This window comes from Telmatherina bonti, assembly GCF_933228915.1.
Source record: "Telmatherina bonti genome assembly, chromosome: 21".
Taxonomy (NCBI): domain Eukaryota; kingdom Metazoa; phylum Chordata; class Actinopteri; order Atheriniformes; family Telmatherinidae; genus Telmatherina; species Telmatherina bonti.
Genome location: NC_136630.1, coordinates 23,457,267 through 23,479,155, shown reverse-complemented (window position 1 = coordinate 23,479,155; position 21,889 = coordinate 23,457,267). Strand labels below are relative to the sequence as shown.

The following is a 21,889-nucleotide window of genomic DNA, read 5'->3' as shown; positions in this document are numbered from 1 at the left end:
TAAAAATAAAACACGCAAAAGGACAAGCTCAGCACAAAAAAGTGAGTTTTAGGTGAATCCAGAGAGACTGTGCAGCTCTGAGGTGCTGGGGAAGACGATTCCATAGCAGATAAAGATAAAATATATTTAGTCCCGTCAAAAAAAGAAATTTCCATTTAATGAAAAGATGGATGGGAGAGCTGACTGAATGCCTGACAATCCAGTAATCTCAATTCAAACTGAAATCAATAAAGTAATCGCTCGTAAAATAATTATTTACATTCACTTTGCTCTAACAGCCAAAAGAATCATTCCATTTTATCCTGGTTTAATGTGTTTAGACTTATTACAAATAAGCAAAATGTCTATAAATAGAAATTTATTCTTTCTCTTTGGTTTTTACATGGTTTACTGTAAGTGAAATCTCATTTTTGTCTCAATTCTATTTCTAATGTTTCTTCATCACCACCTCTACCAGCAGCAACATTTTGTTTGCCTTCTTATGATCTGATATTCATATGCATTTATATTATTTATTCATTTATTAAATTAGTTATTAGATGCTGTTTCATGTTAGATCTTCTAAATTATGTTGCCTCAAGAAACTTTTTTTTTTTTTTTTTTTTTTTTTTAAAAACTTTTTTACATTTTTAAATTAAATGTTTAGGTACATATTTGTCAGACTGAGACTATCTCTAGCCTCTCCAATACGCAGGTTGTCAATGCAGTCCCTCTTTTGCGCCACCAGGGGGAGTTGTAGGTTAATGATTACGTCATTATATTTTCATCCTAAGAGAATAACTTCACACTGATGACATAACTTGAGACAATAAAAAAGGTAGAAAGTACATTTTAAAACTTCATGACATGATGCCAATGTGATTTTTGTTTACCTGGGTGGGTTTCTGCCCTGGAAGGGGTTGTGGTCGAGTAGCGAGAGGACAGTGCTGTCATTGGACAGCAGACGTCCTGCTATGTGGATCACCCACTCATTCTGCTCGTAGGTCTGAATCAAGACATCAAGACAATAAAACAAGGAGAGATTAATTGGGGTTGGTCATATTTAAATGATAAAACAAAGACCACATCAGCTTGTTTAGAGATTAAAAACAAGTGATAAACACGCAGGACGGTATCTCACCTGGAAGGCAGCAAACCACATGAGCCAGTCCAGTCGGTAGTGATACGGCGATATGAGGCAAGGTCGCCGGTACACATCTCCAGGCTTACAGAGGAACTGGTACTCCTCCCAAACTGCCTCGGGATCTTTGGGATCTGTGCTAACCGTGCCCTGGAGAATCACCTCGGTGCGCTCCTTCGTGATGCTGCTCAGAGAAGCGTGGACAGAAAAACAAGATGCCATGCTTCCAGTTAGCTCCTGAAATGTTTAAATACAGGCAGGTTTTTCATTTTAGCTGCTTATCAACTCATGTTCAAGTTACAAAGTATATTAAATCTGCCCTAAAAAAAAACTCAATGTGATTGGACAGGAGAGCCAAAAGCCATGTCACAGACAGGTGAGGCCTATTCTGTCATTTGTTCAGCTATACAGTAGGTAAAAAGCCTGAAAGCTGATGTTACAGCTGCCACCAATTTTTTCTGATCAGTCCACTCATTCTGGATGAAAAACCTCCTCTGGCATCCCCTGGCTGAGATTGGCTCCTCTTCATCACACCACCTTCATCTGGATCGCTGAGAGCTGCCAAATCCAATGAGGATTCAAAACATCTCCACCCCGGTATAAAAGAACTTCAGCTCCTTCATTCAGTGGCAGCTGTGTGGTGGATACAGCTTGCCCACTTTGAGACTGGTTGTTGCTGTTTTGAAGAGCCTTTAAGGCCTTATGTGCATTACTGTTGGCTTGTTGTGTGGAATTTGAGCTTAGCCTTTGGTTTTGCTGTTTTGATTGTTTTGTGGTTTGGGTAATTGATGGTGCTTGTTTATGTTTTTTGCCTTTTAAATAGTTTGGTTTTGAATTTGATGTAAGATGCACAACCTGCTCTTGATATGGGACAATAAATTTCCCAAAAGATAATTTCTGTCAGGCACGCTTTTATTTTATGTTGCAGCCCTTAACCCTAGCGAGCCGGGTCATATCAGCTGATCTATGACTTTATAAACAGACACAATAGAACAAAGATAGCTGAAACTGATCTTCCTTAAGAACTCTGTTAACACACCCAGGATTGAAATCTGATTTTAAACACGACAGACAATTTTTCAGGGAGTTCGCAGACCAAATTGTCCAGTATGAAAGATGAATCCAGTATAGATACCTATACTCCATAGAACGCCTATGGATACCTAAATGGTAAGAATTCTGAATTTTACAGGAATGTGATGTGTTCAGGTGATGAAAGAGTTAAATAATCTGGAGTAACTTTCACTTTCTAAAGACAAAACCAAGTAAAGAGCAGGAAACCAGACAAAATATTTCAAATGAACATGAATGAATGAATGAGCCCCTGAAAAGGAGGTGCTGAAAAAGTAAAGACCCATGTGGGGCTTCAGTCTATATTCACTGAATATAATTTGAAAAATAGCTTTAAGTAACTGCTTAGCATGGACAACATGTCTATGAAAGACTAACTTAGCTCCATTTGTGAACCTTCTGCTGTCAGAAAGCTCTTTGTGGTTTCAGCTCACATTTCCAAACCACAAGACTCAGAATTCACACAATTAGAACCTATTAGTAACAAGATCATTGGATTGCTGTAAATGCATTAAAGTGTGAGAAGTTTATATTTGTTTATCTCTGACCATTTAGCATATTGATATTTTCTTTTGGTTGCACTCGTTCAGCTGAAATGAAAGTTGGCCAGTCGGGTTTCATCCCCCATGCTGCAGAGTGTTGCAGCTGCACTTTCTGCTTTGAAAGCTATTAGACTGAACCACAACAGAACATCATTTTATGTTTTCATCCAATTTCACAAATGTCAGGCAGGTAAAATTAACTTAACCATTGTAACTCAAAATAGTACAGAAACATTATAAACTAGACATTAAAAATGAGCCTAATGGTGATAGTCATTAACCACAAACTGTGTGTGATGGACTGAGTTACACTTCAGTAAATATTGAAGTATGTCCTGCCATAGTAAACCAGAACTCAATATTCCAATGTTTGTTTGAGTTTAAATAGCTGTTTGAATCTCAAACCTATCAACATGAAGCAAAAACAACAACCAAAGAAAATGTTCTTAAAGGAACGCTACATAAGTTTCCGAACTCAAAACTCTACATTCCTGGGACTCTTGCTGCCATGCAGCATCCCAAGGCTAAGAAACCACACTTCAGAGCTTTTTTCTAGCATAATGCGACAGATGTGTGTTGCTTTACGGTATTGTGCCATGAGCTAGAAACTGGATATCAACACATTAACAGTTTTGCATGTCCAAGATGGATGATTCAACAAAGATACTCAAGAGGAAAGTACTGGAGGAAACAAGGAAAAGAAAAAAAGAAAGTGACAGAGCAAGACGAAAGTCAACATCGTACTGACTTTTACTGGCTGAAGAGAACTCAAAGAAGAGAAAGGGAGCAATATGAATGCTGAACAATCCTTTGTTTTGGGTGCCAAAGTCACCAAATTTGAAGTTGCTTTAGAACTTTCGAAAAATTAGAAGTGTTGCTTTAAAACAAGGGTGGGCAACCTTGGTCCTGAAAGCCTGCAGTCCTGCCAGTGTTAAGAGCTGCAACACATCTCCTTCTAATCAATGACCAATTAACAGACTTGCACAAAGTTTTATGTCAAACTCTGCACAAGTCTGCTCATTAAGTCGGAGACTGACTTAGGTGTGTTGCAGCAGGGAAACTCTAAACACTTGCAGGACTGCAGCCCTCAAGAGCAGGAGTTGCCCACCCCCGCTATAAAAAAATATCAAAAAAATCTGAAGGTTGGCTGTTTACTTTGTCTTTTGGAAAAAAAAAGCCCTGTAATCATGTATTAGACTAAAAGAGATGTTGACTCCACCACTAACACCGTTTTGCTCCAGTTGAAATGTATTCCAAAAGACTGTTTGTGGACTGGGAGGAAGACTCCTGCTGTACCTGCCGAAGGCCCCGTAGGTGTTGACGATGCGCAGTGGATCGAAGGAGGTGTTCATCACCTGTCGTGAACTCAGCAGGTTCATCACCACAGGTATGCTCAGACAGCCAATCAGAATGCCCAAAGAAACGTTTACTACTTTGCGTATCAACATACCTGACAGACAAAAACAGAAAAAAGATATTCATTCTTAAAAATGTATTTTTATTTAATTTTTTGTTATTTTTCTGTATGTGGCCAGCAAGGCAAAATGAACTGTCAATGAAAGGGAAAACAGACATATTTGCTGGTTATATTTCTGACTTCATGTCAGAATGAGGGCAGTTCTTATTAATAGTAGTTTCTGTGTGGATATGTGTGATGGAGTTGAAGCATTCTCAGGGAATGACTACCTTTTTTTAATATAACAGTTCTGGATCAGTTCCTTCTACCTGCCGGCTTATCCCATGCATGTTAAACACATCACCATGATCCAAATAAAAGTTCTCACCAACACAGACTTTCTGGATCTGTTCAAACAATTAAAATGTGCTCACGCTGCAGGTAAAAGCCTATTTTATATTCTACATCTTACAGTGAAGTAAAGACACCAATGCTCCAATGAGACCAATTAGAGAGGGGCCACTCACCCTTTCAGCACACTTAAAGCTGTCTGAATTGTAAAAATGTAAGTGACATTACTTTAAATTCCATGAAACCATATGTCATGCTTTTCCCGACAACTCAGCTGTCCAAGTGCTAATCCCCTTTTATTCCCGTAACTCCCTCGCCATTACAACCAGACCCTGTTCGTTCTCTCACTACGAGCCCTCATTGTAAACAATGTAAATGTTTCACTTTGGCTGCATCAGGACAAGTAGTCAAAAGTGTTTCTTACAAAGCTTTATGCATCAGGTCATCAATAAATATCATCCTCTCTCTACTGGATCTTAAAACAAATAAATGAGCACATTTCTTTTTTCACTGTGAGATTATTTATGAGAAACTAAACCAAACTGCTGAAGCAGAACCACTTTAAGCAGCAATGATTTGAAGTGATCCTTTTCTGTATGATGTTATTAGTCTCTTAAAATTTGGTCCATTTTTGTCACAGCTGCTTTGGTTCATTGGGGTTTGCAGAGATTTTTACACAACTCTCTGGATGTCCCACCAAACCGTGAGCTTGGTGGAACCATCAGGTTGGTTTTACAATATTAATGGACGTTTTTATGTCTGGTAATCTGCCAATGACTTCACACTAGCAGTAAACTTATACGTAAAACTTAAAAAATTTATTTGAGGGGATTTATTATGTGTAGAACATGACTTACCATAAGTCAGTCATAAATCAGTTTTTAAAATGTACTAAATTGAGTTTAAACTTTTTTTTAAAGGAGTGTCTTTATTGAAGGCTTTGCTTGGAAGGTACCTGATGATGGACTTAATGGGGGGGGGGGGGTTCACATTGTTTAGGTACAGGTGATGATAGTCTTCATTGTGAACCTGGGAATGAACAAGTCTCTTTTTGTAGAAAACATAAGAGGACAACCAGACAGCATTGTGGGAAAGTGGATTAGTCCACCCCAAAATATAAGTCAGTGTTGTAATATATTTTTTCTCAGTTTCCCAACTGAATTATCAAAAGGTTGGCCAGTTTACCTGATGTCACCTTGTTCACACAGCATCTATAAACGTTTCAAACCATTTCAACTTGCTCTCATTAGTGTGGGAAATAAGTGTGACCTTCGGTGTGACAGAACTACAAGGGAAATCCTTTTTATATACATATTTTGCTCGTGCATTGGGTTTTAAAAGTATTTCAGCATATTTACATAATTATTATTTATAGTTGATATGTGATCATATTTCATATTTCTATATGTGTACGCTAACTTTTTTCTCTGTAAACATTGATATTGAAAAAACTGATTGCTTGTCTGTTTTTCTTTTGTCATGGATCGGTCTGAGTTCTCTATTCCGCCCCCTAGTGGAATCCTCTGGTAACAGACATGTCAGCTGCCAATACAAATGAGAGGTTAACGATGAAATATAATCTCTGCATTGGCTGTCAGACAGATGGCCTTGAATTTGACTCTAGTACAATTTGGTAAACAGAGGAGTTCATGCTTGACTCAATAGCTGGAACATGTCCAGGTTCCTTTAAACAAGCCAAAATCATCACCCCTCCATCAACTTGCTTTGCAGTTGGCATGTGGGGTTTGTGCTGATTAATGCAACTTTATGCATCATGACCAAACATCTCCACTGCAGTCTCATCTGTTATTGTTCCAGACATGCTGTGGTCTGCTCAGATACAAATTTGCAAACCTAAACTGTGCTCTCATGGGTATTTCACACAGGAGAGGGTTTTCTCCATCAACCCTTCAAAACAGTAATCCTGTCTCTTTTTAACAGTACTGTCATGAATTTTAACCTTTAACATGCTTACTAAGGCCTGTAGAGTCTGAGATATAGTGCCTGGGTTTTTGTTATTTTCTTTAAGCATTGCTTGGCTGAGAAAAGACTAGAAACTATTTTAAATGGTTTCCATTAATGAATAATCTTCTGCACTAAGACACCCGAACACTCCAGGACAGCAAACTGTCATAATCCCTCTCATATATCAATAGTGATTCTTCATCTGAAGGTGTATTTACCATATTTTAGAGCTAATAAGAACTAAATATCTGGATTAATAAAACCCTGCAAATAAAGAGGGTGTGAGTTCTTCTCTGCATTCTGCAAGTGTTGAAAAGGTCAAAGTGCGAATGAATTCCCAGAGTGTAAGCTTCAGGATCTGCTCACCTCTGGTGGGTTTGAGCGTGCATCTGCTTTTGTGCTCATTCTGTATCTCAAGCACTGCTTTTTTGGCTTCGGACCCAGAAGGAAACAGGAAGCCCAAAGACACGTCATCAAAGCAGGCCAAACTTGGAACAATCGTGAGCCAGTTCAGGAAACTGAGGTTTCCGCTCAGAATCAAGACCACCTACAGGCCAGAACAGAAACAAAGAGAAGATCCAGTTGGTGTGAAGGGGAAATCTGCAACATACAGAATATATTTTTCCAGCGGTGATTGGATTTACAAATGCAAGGTCTAACATGCTTAATGCTTTATTCTATTTTCATCATTGGTGAATGATGAGTTACCTGAAAAAGAATCTGAATCGCTCCGTTTATCATGCACATCCGCCTGCCCAGGAAAGTAAAGAACGGGGCGATGAGCTCGATGAAGTGGTTGGACAAGGTCTCGAAGCGGTGGAACCACCACGGAGAGCGATGCATGTAGTATGACATGGGGTTGGGAACTGGCTGGGTCTGGAGAGGGAGAGAGCATCTCCTCGTCATTTCCTTTGAATTTCTCATAACTAAGTCAGCAGCATTATTTTTATAAACAAAAAGTGCATCGATTGCTCAGGATGGAAGTTTTTCTGCTTTACTTTGGCACCAGCTCTTGTCTCCGAGTGGGTTGGAGAGTAATTGATGGTGCCGCACCTTGAGGGGAAATTTTCCAAGTCTAAATAAAGATGGAACTTTATTTAAATGAAGGCAATCCCGCTCTCCCTGAAAAAACACTCCGAGGTTTCAGAGTGAGAACAGTGTTTGTTCATGTACAATTCAGTACATGTGCGTGCAAACTCTGTTAATGGCTGCACATGCAAACCACTGTAGGGAAAAGTAAATATAGCACAGAAATAGGTGGAGCGAGAAAGAAAACAAGACGGCTGGCGTGCTGATCAATATGGTCATTATTTTTGTGTAACAGAAGGAAAAATTGGATTATTTAACCTGCAGCTTACAAAAACAGCCCTGGAAATTCAAGGGCAGGGAGTCTGAAACCTCAGACAGCTTAGCCACCCCATATGGCCTCCGAACTAACTGCATTAGGATAAACCCAGACAAACAGAGCTGGACAAACAAAGTGCCAACTGTCCAGCAGCGCACCAACACACACCATGACAAGCCAGGAAGGAGATCTGCAGCTCCTCTGCAGTTCTGAAAGGAAGCAGTGTGTCAGAGGGGTTAACATGGCGCCGCCACTGGCTTCTGGTGTGCAAGTTGACATTACTGTAAGCTGGACCAAGTCAGGGAAAGTGATCCAGCGAGGAATAAGCTCATCATTGTAAAATGATCTGTCACCTTGCTGGTACGCTGTCCTGAAACACCTGTGTGTGTCGTGTGTAAGGATGCAATTAGTTTCATTTAAGACTCAGCAACTTCTCTTTGCCAGTTTTTCCCTTTCAGATGCTCAGTTTGGATTGGAATAAGTCATCTTGACCATGCCTAAATGCACTGAATTGCTAACATGTGATAAAGCACTTGGACAGGCGTGTTTATCTATTATCCAAGCTGTGTTCGGTCTTTCTGAAATATTTTATTTAATATTAATATTTCATTTATACTATTTCTGTGTATTCTAAGTCCTTGTATGTCGTTTTACTGATATTATCTTTAACAGCTGCTGCAACACATAAATACCTTCTGTAGGGATAAATAAAGTCCTTAAGCATCTGGTGCTCCTGTGCTTTATTATAAAACAAAAGATTACTAAATTTCAATAAAACAATCTTTTTTGATGGAAACTGACACTAAAAAGCTTCATTCTTATAATAACCTTATTACGGTTAATTATTTCTGACTTAAGCTTTCTGGAATTCATGATTCCCAGAAGGGAAACCAAATATCTGTCATTTTTCATAAAAGAAAAGGATCCTATCCTTCACTTCAATTAGTTGAATGAAACATCACACAGTCAGCACAAACGCTCATTTTGTTCTCCTCATGTTGTATTTTTACAGTGTTTTCTATGTGTGTGTCACCTCCAGTCATTCAGTCTCTCTGGAGCTTGTGTCTCCTTGTCTCTGGTCATTAAAGAAGACAGTTGTCTTCCTTCTGCAGCTCTGCAACACACATCAGTGTGGCTCAGAGCAACTGGGGGTCCCACAAGTCAAAACAAACACTGGATTTGCAAAACCTCACACTCTACGAGGCTGATGGACATCAATCCACAATGGTGGATCCTGAAATGCTTTGTTCTGTGGCAGTTCTGATGTGAGAATGTCTTGTCATCACTCAGAGAAAAAGAAACAGGCTGATGTTATCACACACCTGGATCCGTAGTGGCATCAGGTATGAGTATGTACACCTGTAGCATCAAAAACGTTCTATAATCAAAAGTTTAAAAAACATGTGGAGTTAAATGATAGTACCTGGTGTGAAAAGAGTTGCACTTGTATAACAAACCCAGAAAAAACTTCCAACACTCAGCTGAATGTTTTGCTTTAATTCCTTTCTGTTCCAGGAACATTCGCTTAAAATTCCCCTTGAAGCTGTTGAAGGACTGCACGTCACTCATGCTTGATTTTAATCTTTTTTAAAAGCAAATGGTCCTTTTTTCACCCCAAAACCTAAAAAGTAACTTTAAATGTTACTGGAACGGAATCACAAATGTTTGAACAATGAAAGAAATTTTTATGTTAATCTGTTTTCTTATTTTTTGTAAACATATGTCTGTAGTTGTGACCTATTACTTGCAAAGCTAAATTATTCCACAACCTTTTTGCCAAGTTCTAGCTGAGTTTGATAAGAATGAAAAAAAAAAAAAAGAAAAAAAAAAAGACTTTTTTAAATGCATTTTGTTCTTGACCTTTTAAAACATGAGGTTTCAATCCGGGGACTTTAAGAACCCACAATGCCAAACTGTGGCAAAATGGCAAAATGTTGAAGATCTTGTCTGAACTTTTTGTTGCAAAACTTTAATCCTAATTTTGTAAGTAAAATGTAGAAAGAACGTCTGAATGAGACTAAGAGTATTATGAAAACATGTTGAGAAAAGTTGTTTATGAACCGCTCATCAGGGTCAAAAGGAGCTGAATCAAAGCGAGCCAGATTTTGCAGCAATCACTTAGCTAAAGGTTTGTAAAACACTTTACTTCAGCTAGTTAGGGTCTTTCTCTGTTAGCTTATAAATATTCTGTGTAAATTAAAGCTCAAGTGGCAAAAAAAACCAACTAGAAACTCTTTCATCTTGCTAGTCAAGTTGCAGTTAAAAGACTTTGCAAACAACACAAACTGATATTGACATGTACTATTGTTTTTGCTCAGTTTATCATGATGCCATAGTAATATTGATGATGAAGACGACAGAAAGGTTTGCATGTACTGAGACAATAGCCTGCAAAATAGTATGTCTGCATCCGGTTATCTTTCATCACTAATGTGCAATATATGGTGTTTATATGCTATATTGTGTGTGTTTCAAGGAATAAATTGTACATTTATTAAATTAGCATCCACAATTTGATCTATAAATCCTGAGAGCAATTTTGTTCATAGCAAGTGTGCCTATATTTCATACATTCCAAAAGGATGTTTAAACAGTCTACCTGCATAATTGCACACGTGGCTGTGGTTATTAACACAAGAAGGAAACCAGGCAAGGACATGATGGGATGAACGAGGAAACACTCATCAAAGCATATCACTTATACAGCGTTGCCGTTTTGGGGTTGTTGGAGTGACTCAGGAAGAGTCATGTGTACCTGTAAATGATATTGCATGTTACAGCTGGGATTCCCCAGGCATTCCACACACTCCGCAGTCATTAATTGAGGCCAAACAAGGCCTTTTTATTTATTTATTTCATTGTAATAGCTGGATTTTACAGAGTAAAAGGAGCAAATGATTGCACCCATGTGCACCCTGTGCCCCCCGCACACATTGAGCATGTGTACAGAAATCACACATGCATTTAATTATTGTGCAGCCTTTTATTTTGAAAAACAGTTTTCCAAGTTGGGAGCTGATGTGTTTTAGTCAGGTGGCTTGTAGGTGGGTCAATTTATGCAATATTTAGAAACAATAACTGAGCCCATCATATTCACTCACGTTTTCCTTCTTTATTGTTTATTTGTAGGTGAGTCCGTACTCCGGCAGCTGTTTTATTTGCAGACGTTTCATCATATGCCAATTGGCTATTTCTTTTGTTCACTTTCTTAAGTCTTTATAGCGTCTTTTTACTTCATCCGCTGTTCGCATCATTTTACGTGTATTTTACATGTATCAACGTGTATCCACCTGCCACCCATTTATGCAATCAGCATTAGTAAATCACCTTAAAACCGTGGTTAAGTACCACTGACAAAATTCTAAATTGCACACGCATATTACTGTCTAATGCATATAATGAACATATTGATCAGCATGCCAGTTGTCTTTTTTTATTCCACCTATTTTTGTGCTATTACGTGATAGAATAAAGCAGCCAGTCATGGATTCATTCATTATCTATACCGCTTAGTGTAATTAAGGTTTACATAGAAGCTGGAGCCTATTCCAGCTATCATCAGGTGAGATATATGGTACACTTTGGACAGGTCGCCAGTCCATGCAGTCACGGTTTGTTTACACCAAACACGTAGCAACCACTCTCTAAAAACATTCAAATGTGTACTTACAAGAGCAGAAATGATGCAGGAAATTTCATGAAGGCTTTAAATCCTAACTTCTTCCACCATCCACACACTAAGCAATAAGTTGTCAAGATTTTCCATGATGTCATCTGCTCAGCCAAATGAAAGGTCAATGTTGGGGAACTGATGGGTATTTATTTGATTCAAAGATAAATTATTTCTTGGACAATGTACAAAATGTCACATAGCTCATCATCTTTAATGGATCTAGTGTGGACACTCCCACCAAAACTGTGACAATCCTCAATGCACATCTTCAAGCCTTTTTGGTTTGTTTGACCACCACTTCATTTGCTGAAAGACTGAAAACTGGGAGAAATCATGTGGTCTGGATATCAGCAAAAGCTAGCTTGAAATCTTAGAAGAGGATTTAAAGACATTCAAGCAAATTTTAGACTTTGTAATGGCGGACGCTGTATGCTAACTGAGGGCTGATTTTAGATCTTAAGGTGTTCAGGCTCCTCAGTTCTGCACGTTGAGAGAACGTTTGCAGTATATACTAAATCCATCTTCATCTGTCAGCAGCTTAGTGACAATGTAAGAAATAGGTGCAAATAATTAATCTAAAACAATAACCTATTAATTCATTTTTAATTGTCAAAATGGAGATCAACAGTATTTGTCTGATTTTATACTATAACAGGCTAACTTCTAAATATGAGACAACATGAAAGTAAAATAAAAAAAGACCCACTTCGTAGTGGTAGTCCATGCATGTCAGGTCTGTCCAGCATTTGTCGCCTCTGATTTTTATAAGACCCTGAAAAAGACAGAAAAGAGACAAAGACAATTATTTATTTTTTTGCAATGAATATTTACACTTGTTTTTTGTGGTGATAGAAAATAAGCAACAAACAGCAGATTTTGAAAAGTTGTTCAGAGAGTGCATGCACTAAAATTGCAAATATATTATAAAAATGCAATTAGCATCTTTTGAGAAGCATTAAAAAAAATTTATCATAAAATTCATAACCTACTCATATTACCAGAGCGATGCTTGAAGGATTAAATCATTTTAAACCTGCAGTGAATGAGGGGAGCTGTAAAGTGGTTTTTAATCTGGACTAAATTACGCAGCACAGCTGAACTTCTGAGTTTATCATGAAATGATAGAAGGGCCTGGTTTCCCATTTCTCTTTAATATGTTCAATTTTTTAACTTTATTTCTGTATCAAACCTAATGCAGATGCTAAATTTGAGTTAATTTGGTTGCAACATGGCTCCTTCTCTATTCATGCTAAATGTAATAAATCACTGGTGGTAAATTAGATTTTTTCTGCATTGCTAAGCACCACTGGTGCAACATATTCATAGAAAAAAAAGATAAGAGCAAAGAAAGCATTAAAGGGAAAACTAAAAGTGAAAAGGAAGATCATGACTGGAACCAGAAAAAATTATGTTGATGCTCAGGTTTTGTGTGTAAATTCATTCAGATTTGTTGGAAAAACTTTTTTAAAATTTTGTAAAACTTCTGCTTTTCTTTTACTTCTTGTTTATATCTGTCACCTTAAAAATCACATTCAATCATCTCTCTGCACATTAAAGAAGCTTGATTTTGTACACATAATATTCCAACTAGTTTGGTTTGGTTAGTAAATGTTGCAGCAACGTCCGGTGAGACTAATAAGGTTAAAGAGTTATGAAAAGTTGTGTTCACATGGAGATCTGTTTGGAAAGTATTTGGCAGAAGAACTAAGAAAATAAGATTCAGAAGGAGGAAAAAAAAGAATGAAAAAAATTAAAAATCAAGAGATGACAGATAAAAGAAAAAGCCAAACAAAAAGGAAGAAAAAAGATGCTAAAGATGACAGAGGAAACAAGAAAATGAAGTAAAAACAGAAAAACTAAACAAAGAAAAAACAAAAACAGATAAGAGATAGGAAGGCAAATATAACAAATAAGAAAGAGCAAATATGCATCCACACCAGGACAGTCTGAGGTTACTTCTTTCAAATGCACTTTACTTAACCAGACCAAACCTCCTGGACAACATCACAGTCACAACTACTTGTTTTGAGGCGGTGCTGCCTAAAATACCACCAACTGAGAAAAAAAAAAAAAAAACAAAGGCAAGAGGAAAGAAAAAACTGCCTTATCAATAGACCACAACAGAAAATGTAAATCCTTCATCTTCAGCCAGCTTGTTCATGAGAAGTAAATGAAAGAGCAGCATAAAATGTATGCATTCTTTGGGTTTCTGTTGTTATTCTGCTGTTCAAATCGAATAAAGTTTTCACAAGGAACTGCCCAGTTTGAGTACCAGTACAGGCAGAGTTGTCAAACTTCACGTTACTTCCACTCCTTGGTTCCCTAGATGGTCTCTTTGCTTTCATACTGCAGGTGAACCAAGACCCCTGGTTTTTAAGCCACCAAAGCACTAGCATAAATGTACCCTAAGTATATGAGTAAAGAGAAGATGACTATGATTAAGAAGTAGAAAAGATGGTTGTAGAAGAGCAAGTTTTAAGCACAGCAGAACAGAAAGAAGACAACAAATAGACTAACAAAGAAGATGTTTTAAAAAAGAAAAAGGCTAGGAACCAGTAAATCAGAAGTGACCAAAGTCGGTCTTCAATGGTCCCTGTCCTGCAGGTTTTCAATGTTTCCCTGCGCCAACACACCAGACTCAAATGAAACCTATGAATTTCTGCACAGTGACTTCGTAGTGTGAGTCAAGTTATGATGGAGCAGGGAAAAACTGAAAACCTGCTGGATTATGGCCTCAAAGGCAGGAGCTGGACACACCCCTGTGCTGAATGGCACCTTATGCAACTTTTTTTTTTTTTTAATCATCATCAACAATGCACATTTAACAAAAATGTAAATTAATGCTTTCTCCACATTTCTGCGTTACCTACTAATATTAGTTGAATTAGTGACAGTAGAATTCTCCTACCAGCACAATTCCAATAATAAGCCTTCAATAATAGTCATCTCACTAAAATCCACAGAGATGCATCTCATTGCAGTGTTAAAAGAAAAGTCAGGGAATCAGATTCAACCTCAGGCGATGTGTGTCTACACAAAATAGCCTAAAACTATCCTCACCGTAGTCCTTTGAGAAATGCTACCCACAAGATTTATGCAGAGCTTTACCAACAGCCATCCCAGGCTCTGCACATGATTTAGTGAGCTTCCACCAACATGAAATTATGCAGTCATCATAGAAATGTGGTATACAGCCACATCAGAGAGAAGTGAAATGAATTATTCTGCATAGTGAGGCATGTTTGAAGTGTCACCGATAGTAAAGAGTCAAATCTGTTATGCAGACGGACTCCCAGCCTTTCAGTTTGAATCTGAAAACAATTTTGATTCGTTTGTTGTCTGTACACATCATTAGCTGATCTGCCTGCATATGTTTGAAATAGCAGCTCAAAACTGTAGATGTGGAGACATTTAAAGGGAACTGGCTGTCAAATTCATACAGAATATATAGAATATAACTAACAGTCATACAGTAAATTCAGAACATTGTTCGATGTATCTGTTAGTATTAGTGAGACTTATTCAACTGAACATACAGAGAAATGCACACGCAGTTCTGTCTGTTTTCCACCAAGACAACTAAGTAAATAATGTCCCTTCCAGAACACGAGACTGTCAATATTGACACATCAGACCATCATGTGGCTGGCAGGGAATGTGGAGTAAATCGCCTCTAACTTGATTTACAAACGGCAAGTCATTTCACACTGATTAGGAGCTGGACCGCTGGCTGGAACTGCCAGCCATGGAGGTGGTTCAGATAAAACCTCTCATGATTATCCAATTCTGTCATGAGATCCTGAAATGTGATCAATTACGAGCCGATATAGAAAACACAGAGCAACATGTCAGGAGTGTAAAGGAGGATCCACCTGTAAACTTGCCAGGTATTAAAAAGGAACTGGCATAAACTTTAAAGTAGCAGTGCATAACTGTTAGACGTTAAAACCATAGACCGTATATGAAAGTTGGATGGAGCCTTCAGCGGTAAAAAGTGAAGCCTATGCGGAAGTGAATAAAACTGCAGTTCCCCCTTGATCCGCTAGGAGCTGCAAAACAGCGCAAATCCCCATTGACTCCCATGTTAAAAAGACCAACTTCATGGCAGAAATAAACATGTTTACAGCCTGGCTCAAAAATCCATTGGCGGTTTATGGGTCAGGTTTAATTTCATGACAACTGTGGGGGGAGTGAATTTTTTTCTAACTCGCCCATTTAAAAGTAATTATTCTCGAAAGTCGGCATATTTAGGGGCGTGTCCTTTTGATTGACAGGTACCAACCTCCCACTTCAAGTAAGAAGAATGTAAAACAAACGCGTTTTTAGCTGGTTAACACCGTGACTTAGCTTTGGCACGTTCACAGCCCCCTCTCTCAGCTCCACCTCTTTGCCCATATATGTATTTTCCGGGTGAGATGACACGCATGTCCCTGCCGATGGCGATAGTAGGAACCGCCCACAATTTCAATTCAGCTCTTCAGAAACCTATGGGTGACGTCACGGAGGCTACGTCCATCTCTATATACAGTTCATGGTTAAAACTCACTACTTTTGAATGTTTTGATGGTATTATAAAGAATATTGTAGGTTGACACTCTGCAACATCCAGAGGTCGAGAAACTGCATTTTGAAACTTTTTTTTTGTTCCTTCCCAGTGCATTAATTCTAGATCAAAATGTGGCTTCATGGTAATACGTTACACACTAGCACAGTAGTTCGAAGGATAAAAAGTCCCCAGATGTTGACTTGTTCGGTTTCATACTGTCAGATGAAAATATTTTGAGACAGAAAATAGTGTGACCTATTGATTACCCACCATTGATTATTACTATTAGTTGGCCATTACCTGATCTAGACCAGGGATAAAAATGTCCCATCATATTTACTTCTCTTTTTTAGTATTTGAAGGCTCTTGTTGATTAATCATCAGTTCCCATTTATACTTAAACATATTTGTTCTTTTTTTTGTTTTGCAACAGCTACAGTGCCAAAATTATACGTTTTACATAGAATGTATATAAAAGATGGGCGGAGCCTCCATGATGTCACCTTTAGGTTTCTGAAGAACCAAACTAAAGATCCGTCGCCATCTTGGCAGCGTCACATGTGCGGTCTCTCCCGGAAAATACAAAAATTAGTAAAGAAATTTAGCTGAGAAGGGAGCTGTGAGCATGAGGGAGGATGATTGACATCTAACAAGCTCCGACCTGAATGTAGCTAAGAGCTAACGAAGCTAAACTGGGGCTAACGGGAGCTAACTAGCTAATGGAGGAAGACGGGCTAAAGTTAGGTCACGCTGTCAGCCAACTAAAAACCGCGGTCGTGCTACAATTTGCCTTCTTGCAAGAGGATATCGAGTACATGTCAATCAAAAGGACACGTCCCAATTATGCCAAATTTTGAGATGAAATTAAGTTCACTCCCCACACAGTTGTCATTAAGGTAAACTTGACCTATTAAACCAAAAGGTTTTTTAACATGGGACTCTATGGCAATTTGCTCTGTTTTGGAGCCCCTAGTGGATGCGGGTGGGAATGCAATTTTTGGCACCACCACATAGGCTTCATTTTTAACAGCCGGGGGTTGCTGCTTGAAGTTTTATTTAGCTTTGCTGTGCCAACCACTTTCATAACCTGCATTATAGCAACTGGATATCAACACAGTAGCCATTTTAAATATGCAACAGTGTTGATTCATCAAAAAAACCCCAAAGATTTCTCCTGACTATTCTCTGAGCACAAGTCAGTCTACTCTGGTGTGTGATCCAGTGTTAGTAAAAAGCTTTATTGTAATACTCCGGGTTGAACATAACATTGTGAAGTGTGGTTTCTCTGCCTAGTGATGCTGCTAGGCAAGGACAGCTCCAGAAATGAATTATAAATATTAGTGTGCCATCAAAACAAACCAGAAACACACATATTAAGGTAAGGAAGTTATTAAGTGCTACGCTACAACAAATAATTTTTCCTCCGTTAAAAAAAAAGAAAACAGAAAACCATCTACATACATTTGTGCTTTGTTCTCCATCTAGCAGATGCTATTTTTTCTAATTTGACAGACAATAACACCATGGAAACAGTGATTCCATGAAGCAATTAATCAACTCTAACAACAAATCTTTTCCAAACATTAATATTTGCACTACCATACACTTTCAGTCTTGCTTTCTGAACATTTGGGTCTAAAGTTTGAGCAACAGTTAAAAATATAAATAACACCATGGTTCTGTTCTTATTTTTGTTTTTGTTTTATAAGTTGGTTATTCATATTTCAAACCCTTAAAAGAGACAATTGAGCACATAGGATAAACACTTTAATGCCTCTCTATATCAGCAAATGCTTTATGTTACTGTGAACAGAAGCTACGTTGGCTCCCTCAAAGTTTCAGATTTCTTCATGGGCTTAGTGGGAAAATTCCTACTCAATTTGTGGTAACTACAGCGACAGACATAAAACGTAGCCGGTGGTCTATAATTCACCATGGAATCTGTCAAACACTGAGATATGTTGTTTAGTCAACCATACGTTGGCTTGGCATTACCAAGTCCTGGCAGAGTTGTATAACAGAAGAGCGTTCCCAGACCAAAATCATATGGACAAACAAAATATTTGGGGATATTAGACCTTCGAGAGGTTTCATGCCTTTAACTCTGCTTGATGTATTTATTCTAAGTCTGACCACTTAAAGAACTTCATCGAGAAGTTATCCACCCACGGAAAATAAATGTTCATTTTGCAACAGCTAAGGTAACTAAAACCTTCAATCTATAAATAACATATAATGATAAATGCCATGAATTTAAATGTTTTTCTCTGGTGATTTCTCTGAAATCACTTTGGTCTCAAAAATAATATTATTACACAGTTCTAATCGTATCTCAGCAAAGCAATGGTATTATTTTGTTCCCCTATTACCTCATTAGATTTGTAGGGATTTAATAATTGTGTTTACTCACAGCGCCCAGCATGATGCGGATAACAAGCCATCTGAAGGTCCAAATGCAAACGAAGGAGGGAGGACAGCGGCGAGGGACCTGGGACAGAGTCCACATCGGACACAAGAAAATAGCCAGGAAGCCTGTCTCCAACAGCTGACTCTCCCAACCTGTGCAAATAATCAAAGGAGAGCTTGTTAACAAATTATGTTTTGGATTTGGCATGAGCAAATGGAGGCACATTATATTTCTTATTAACTAAAAGTAGCATCACTAAGCCCAGGATAGGATGTGATGCACATGAGAGGTAAAGAAGCTGCAGATCAGAATTCACAGAGCATGAGTCAAACTCTCAAACGACACTGGATGGACATGCATCTAGGGGGGAAAACCAGCTGGCAGTCGTGACATTGTTAGACTATGTTCACACTGACGGTCTTAACCATCAAATACGATGGGTTTTTTTACAACAAACCAATTAATTGGCATGGCTGTTAACATTGTTGAAATGCAACTTTCATCACACTTTAATGTGAATTGTACACGATAATACAGTTACCTGCATGCATAAAAAAAAAACACCATCAAACACACTGAAGTTCCCGCGCAGTCTGATCTGACAAAATTGTGACCAAGTAATAATGGAAAGACAAACATCGAAAAAAATAAGTACAAATCACAACAATGGCATTTTGTGCAGTAGTGGCTGCCACCTCTGTACAAGGTTGTGTGAATGCACAGTCAGATCCAGGAGCAGTGGGATTGTGACTTGAAGGGCTTCACTGATACAGAATTCATCCATAATTTCAGGATGTCATTGAAGACTTTTGAATAAATCCGTCAGTACCTTTTTCTCAAGACTTCAAGACCCCCTAGCAAACCCTGTTTGCACAACTGTCCACAAATTTTGTTATGTGCATAAAACAGCCTAAAAGGCCAATCACTTCATAGTGTGCTGCAGCTAAAGATGGGAGTTATATTCCCATCACTGCACTGCTCACAATCACATTTAAACCACCATTTAAACCCCAAAGACTGGAACTCTGCTAGCCTACGGGGGGTTCATCAATCATTTAGTAAGAATATGATAAAATGCTCATTTATAGCAGCTGAAAAGTAAATTAACAAGTATATACAATCAGTGTAGGAAAACAATTTGTATTTGCAGATAGCTTTTGTTTTTCTATAACCTATATTTACTCAAATCTAGAAGTAGAACATTTTATACTCGTGTCCAAATTTTGAGTACACATCATTCCTGATCATCTAATGATATTTCATGGATCCTTTGCATGGAAATGTTCAATCATCTGAGTACACGGTGTGTAAAGTGCCTTTACTAATTGCTGTTAGTTCTGGTTGCCGATATGAAGTCTCTGTTTATTTAATTGTTAAAATGTGGCTTAATAGCTTATCTTATGACTGCATCACAGGACCCTACTGCATAAAGAGCAGTTTAAGGAATTGTTGCAGATTATTGTCATAAATGCGTGGCTTCCAGTAAATAAAAACTTAAGGTTATCCCATGTGTCCAGAAAGATGTCACAAAAATGTCTCCATGAATCAAGGGCTCTAAAATATGATAAAGAAAAGGGAGCTTTTTCGGCTACTCATTGAGCTTTTTTTTTTCTTTTTTTTTTCCCGGCATTTTCTTATTTATTTCTGCCTATTTATGAGAAAAAATAACAACACACGCATGCAATCATTGAAATGAGGAAAGGGCGGACAACCCTAAGGGAGATTGCACAGCTGGTGTAACACTAGGGAAGTCCAGGGGTCCCTAACCCTGCAGTTTGCAAAATGTGAAAGGGCTTTGGAACACACATTTGCTTGTCATCCTTTCGTCCCCGGGAGCTATGCTAATCTTATCTGTATTGACTCAAATTTATTAGATGTGCTGCCAGAGCGAGCCCACTTGGCTTCATGCTGAACCTGGTACAGGACCCCTTGCTAGCTGAGTTGCCACTGTGGTCTGGCACAAACTCCATGGCAGCTGTTCCTTTTAGCTAACAAAGCCAAGCACAAAGTGCCTGATAAAAAAAAAACAAAAAAAAACAGGAATATGAACCAATTATGGATGGCCTCTGAAGGTCTATTAGATATTTTTAGTTAATGTGTAAAAAAATTACATACAAAAAAGAAAGAATGTTAGGAAGTCACAAAAATAACAGAAAACAACTTTTTTTTTAGGGCTTATGCATTTGTAAAATTCCACAAGTCATCAAAGATTTTTAGTCAGTACAAAAATAGCTATTTGATGTTGATGCTATTCAAGTTTTCTGAGAAAAATGTAATTTCATATCTCGAAACTTCATTATAAAAAGTAGCTAAAACAGGAGAGGGATGTCTGCCATTAATGTCCCCAACAGCAAACAGCTTTGGCCTTTGGTTTTTGAGTCTAGATGTGGAAACCATCTAAAGCGCTTCGTCTGCAGACTTCAAGCTGCACGGTCAGCCAGGGTGTGACAGAAGGCACAGAAAAAAATGAACAAAAAGGGCTCAAGGGAGAATGAAAAACCACAGACACTGAGCCTGGCGTCTCAAGACTACAAAGCATCATTAACCAATAACAGAACTACCACTGACCTTGCCACTTGTCAAAAATAGAGCTCAGCATGTAAGCCACTGTTTATACTTTATTCCTCTCTTTCTTTGCAATTGCAGCCATTATATTCAGGACATGTTTACCAGACTGGAGAGGAAAATCCATCAATCTATCAATTATATAACCAATAAATGCCAATGTTGATGCTCTTTTCCTGTAAGACAACACGAGACAGTTCAGCAAAGGCAGGGTTTGTCTATTACGAGACAAGTCGCATCTTTTTGGCAGAACTATGAAGTCAAAAGGCAAAAGAGTTATCTCTATATTTAATACATAAAGTTAAAACGTGGCTATTTTAACATCTGAATGACCTGAATTTGAGGTTAGACTTGGGAACCGATGACAGCTGAAACTTGTGGTATTTAAGGAAAACCTGCAGAGATGCTGCACACACTTCCCAGCAGTACAAAGACAGCAAGATGTGTCTTCTTTTGTCAACTTTACTGATAAACTGGGGCCTGTTTCACAAAACTAAAATGAAGATATCCAAGTTTAGAGATGTATGATGATTTAAATGGTTCCATGACAACCTAACAAAGATGCAGAAGAGCGAACAAGTGCAAGTGCAACATCATCACAGATAAACAGATGCTGACATTTAAAAGTTGCTGCCCCTTTATTTAAAAAGTCACTTAATAAAGTAACATTTTAATTTAATGTACCCCAAGTGAGCAACTACTAGCAATGGTGGTTTTTGCATAAATAAATCATACATTATCATAACATTACTGTATGAGTAAACGCAACCGCAAAGCCTAATGGGAGAGCATGTTGTTGGCAAAACAATATGCATGAATGGTGTTTGCTAAAAGACAGTACTTACGTTTATGTTCTGTTAGGTTAAGTTGTGTCATTACTTTTTGATTAATGTTAGCTCTGCCGGTCT

At 38.1% G+C, this 21,889-nt stretch overlaps 1 protein-coding gene across 1 annotated transcript in view; it reads right to left on the bottom strand.

Moving 5' to 3' along the window:
• lmf1 (lipase maturation factor 1) overlaps positions 1-21,889 on the bottom strand; it is a gene marked incomplete at its 5' end in the record, with an annotated part of 31,095 nt that overhangs the window by 1,299 nt on the left and 7,907 nt on the right. The window contains 7 exons of the mRNA XM_079260466.1: positions 873-985; positions 1,121-1,304; positions 4,030-4,183; positions 6,812-6,992; positions 7,154-7,321; positions 12,170-12,235; positions 18,420-18,568. Of these exons, the coding sequence (XP_079116592.1) occupies positions 873-985; positions 1,121-1,304; positions 4,030-4,183; positions 6,812-6,992; positions 7,154-7,321; positions 12,170-12,235; positions 18,420-18,568 (1,015 nt within the window). The remainder of the gene's footprint in view (positions 1-872; positions 986-1,120; positions 1,305-4,029; positions 4,184-6,811; positions 6,993-7,153; positions 7,322-12,169; positions 12,236-18,419; positions 18,569-21,889) is intronic.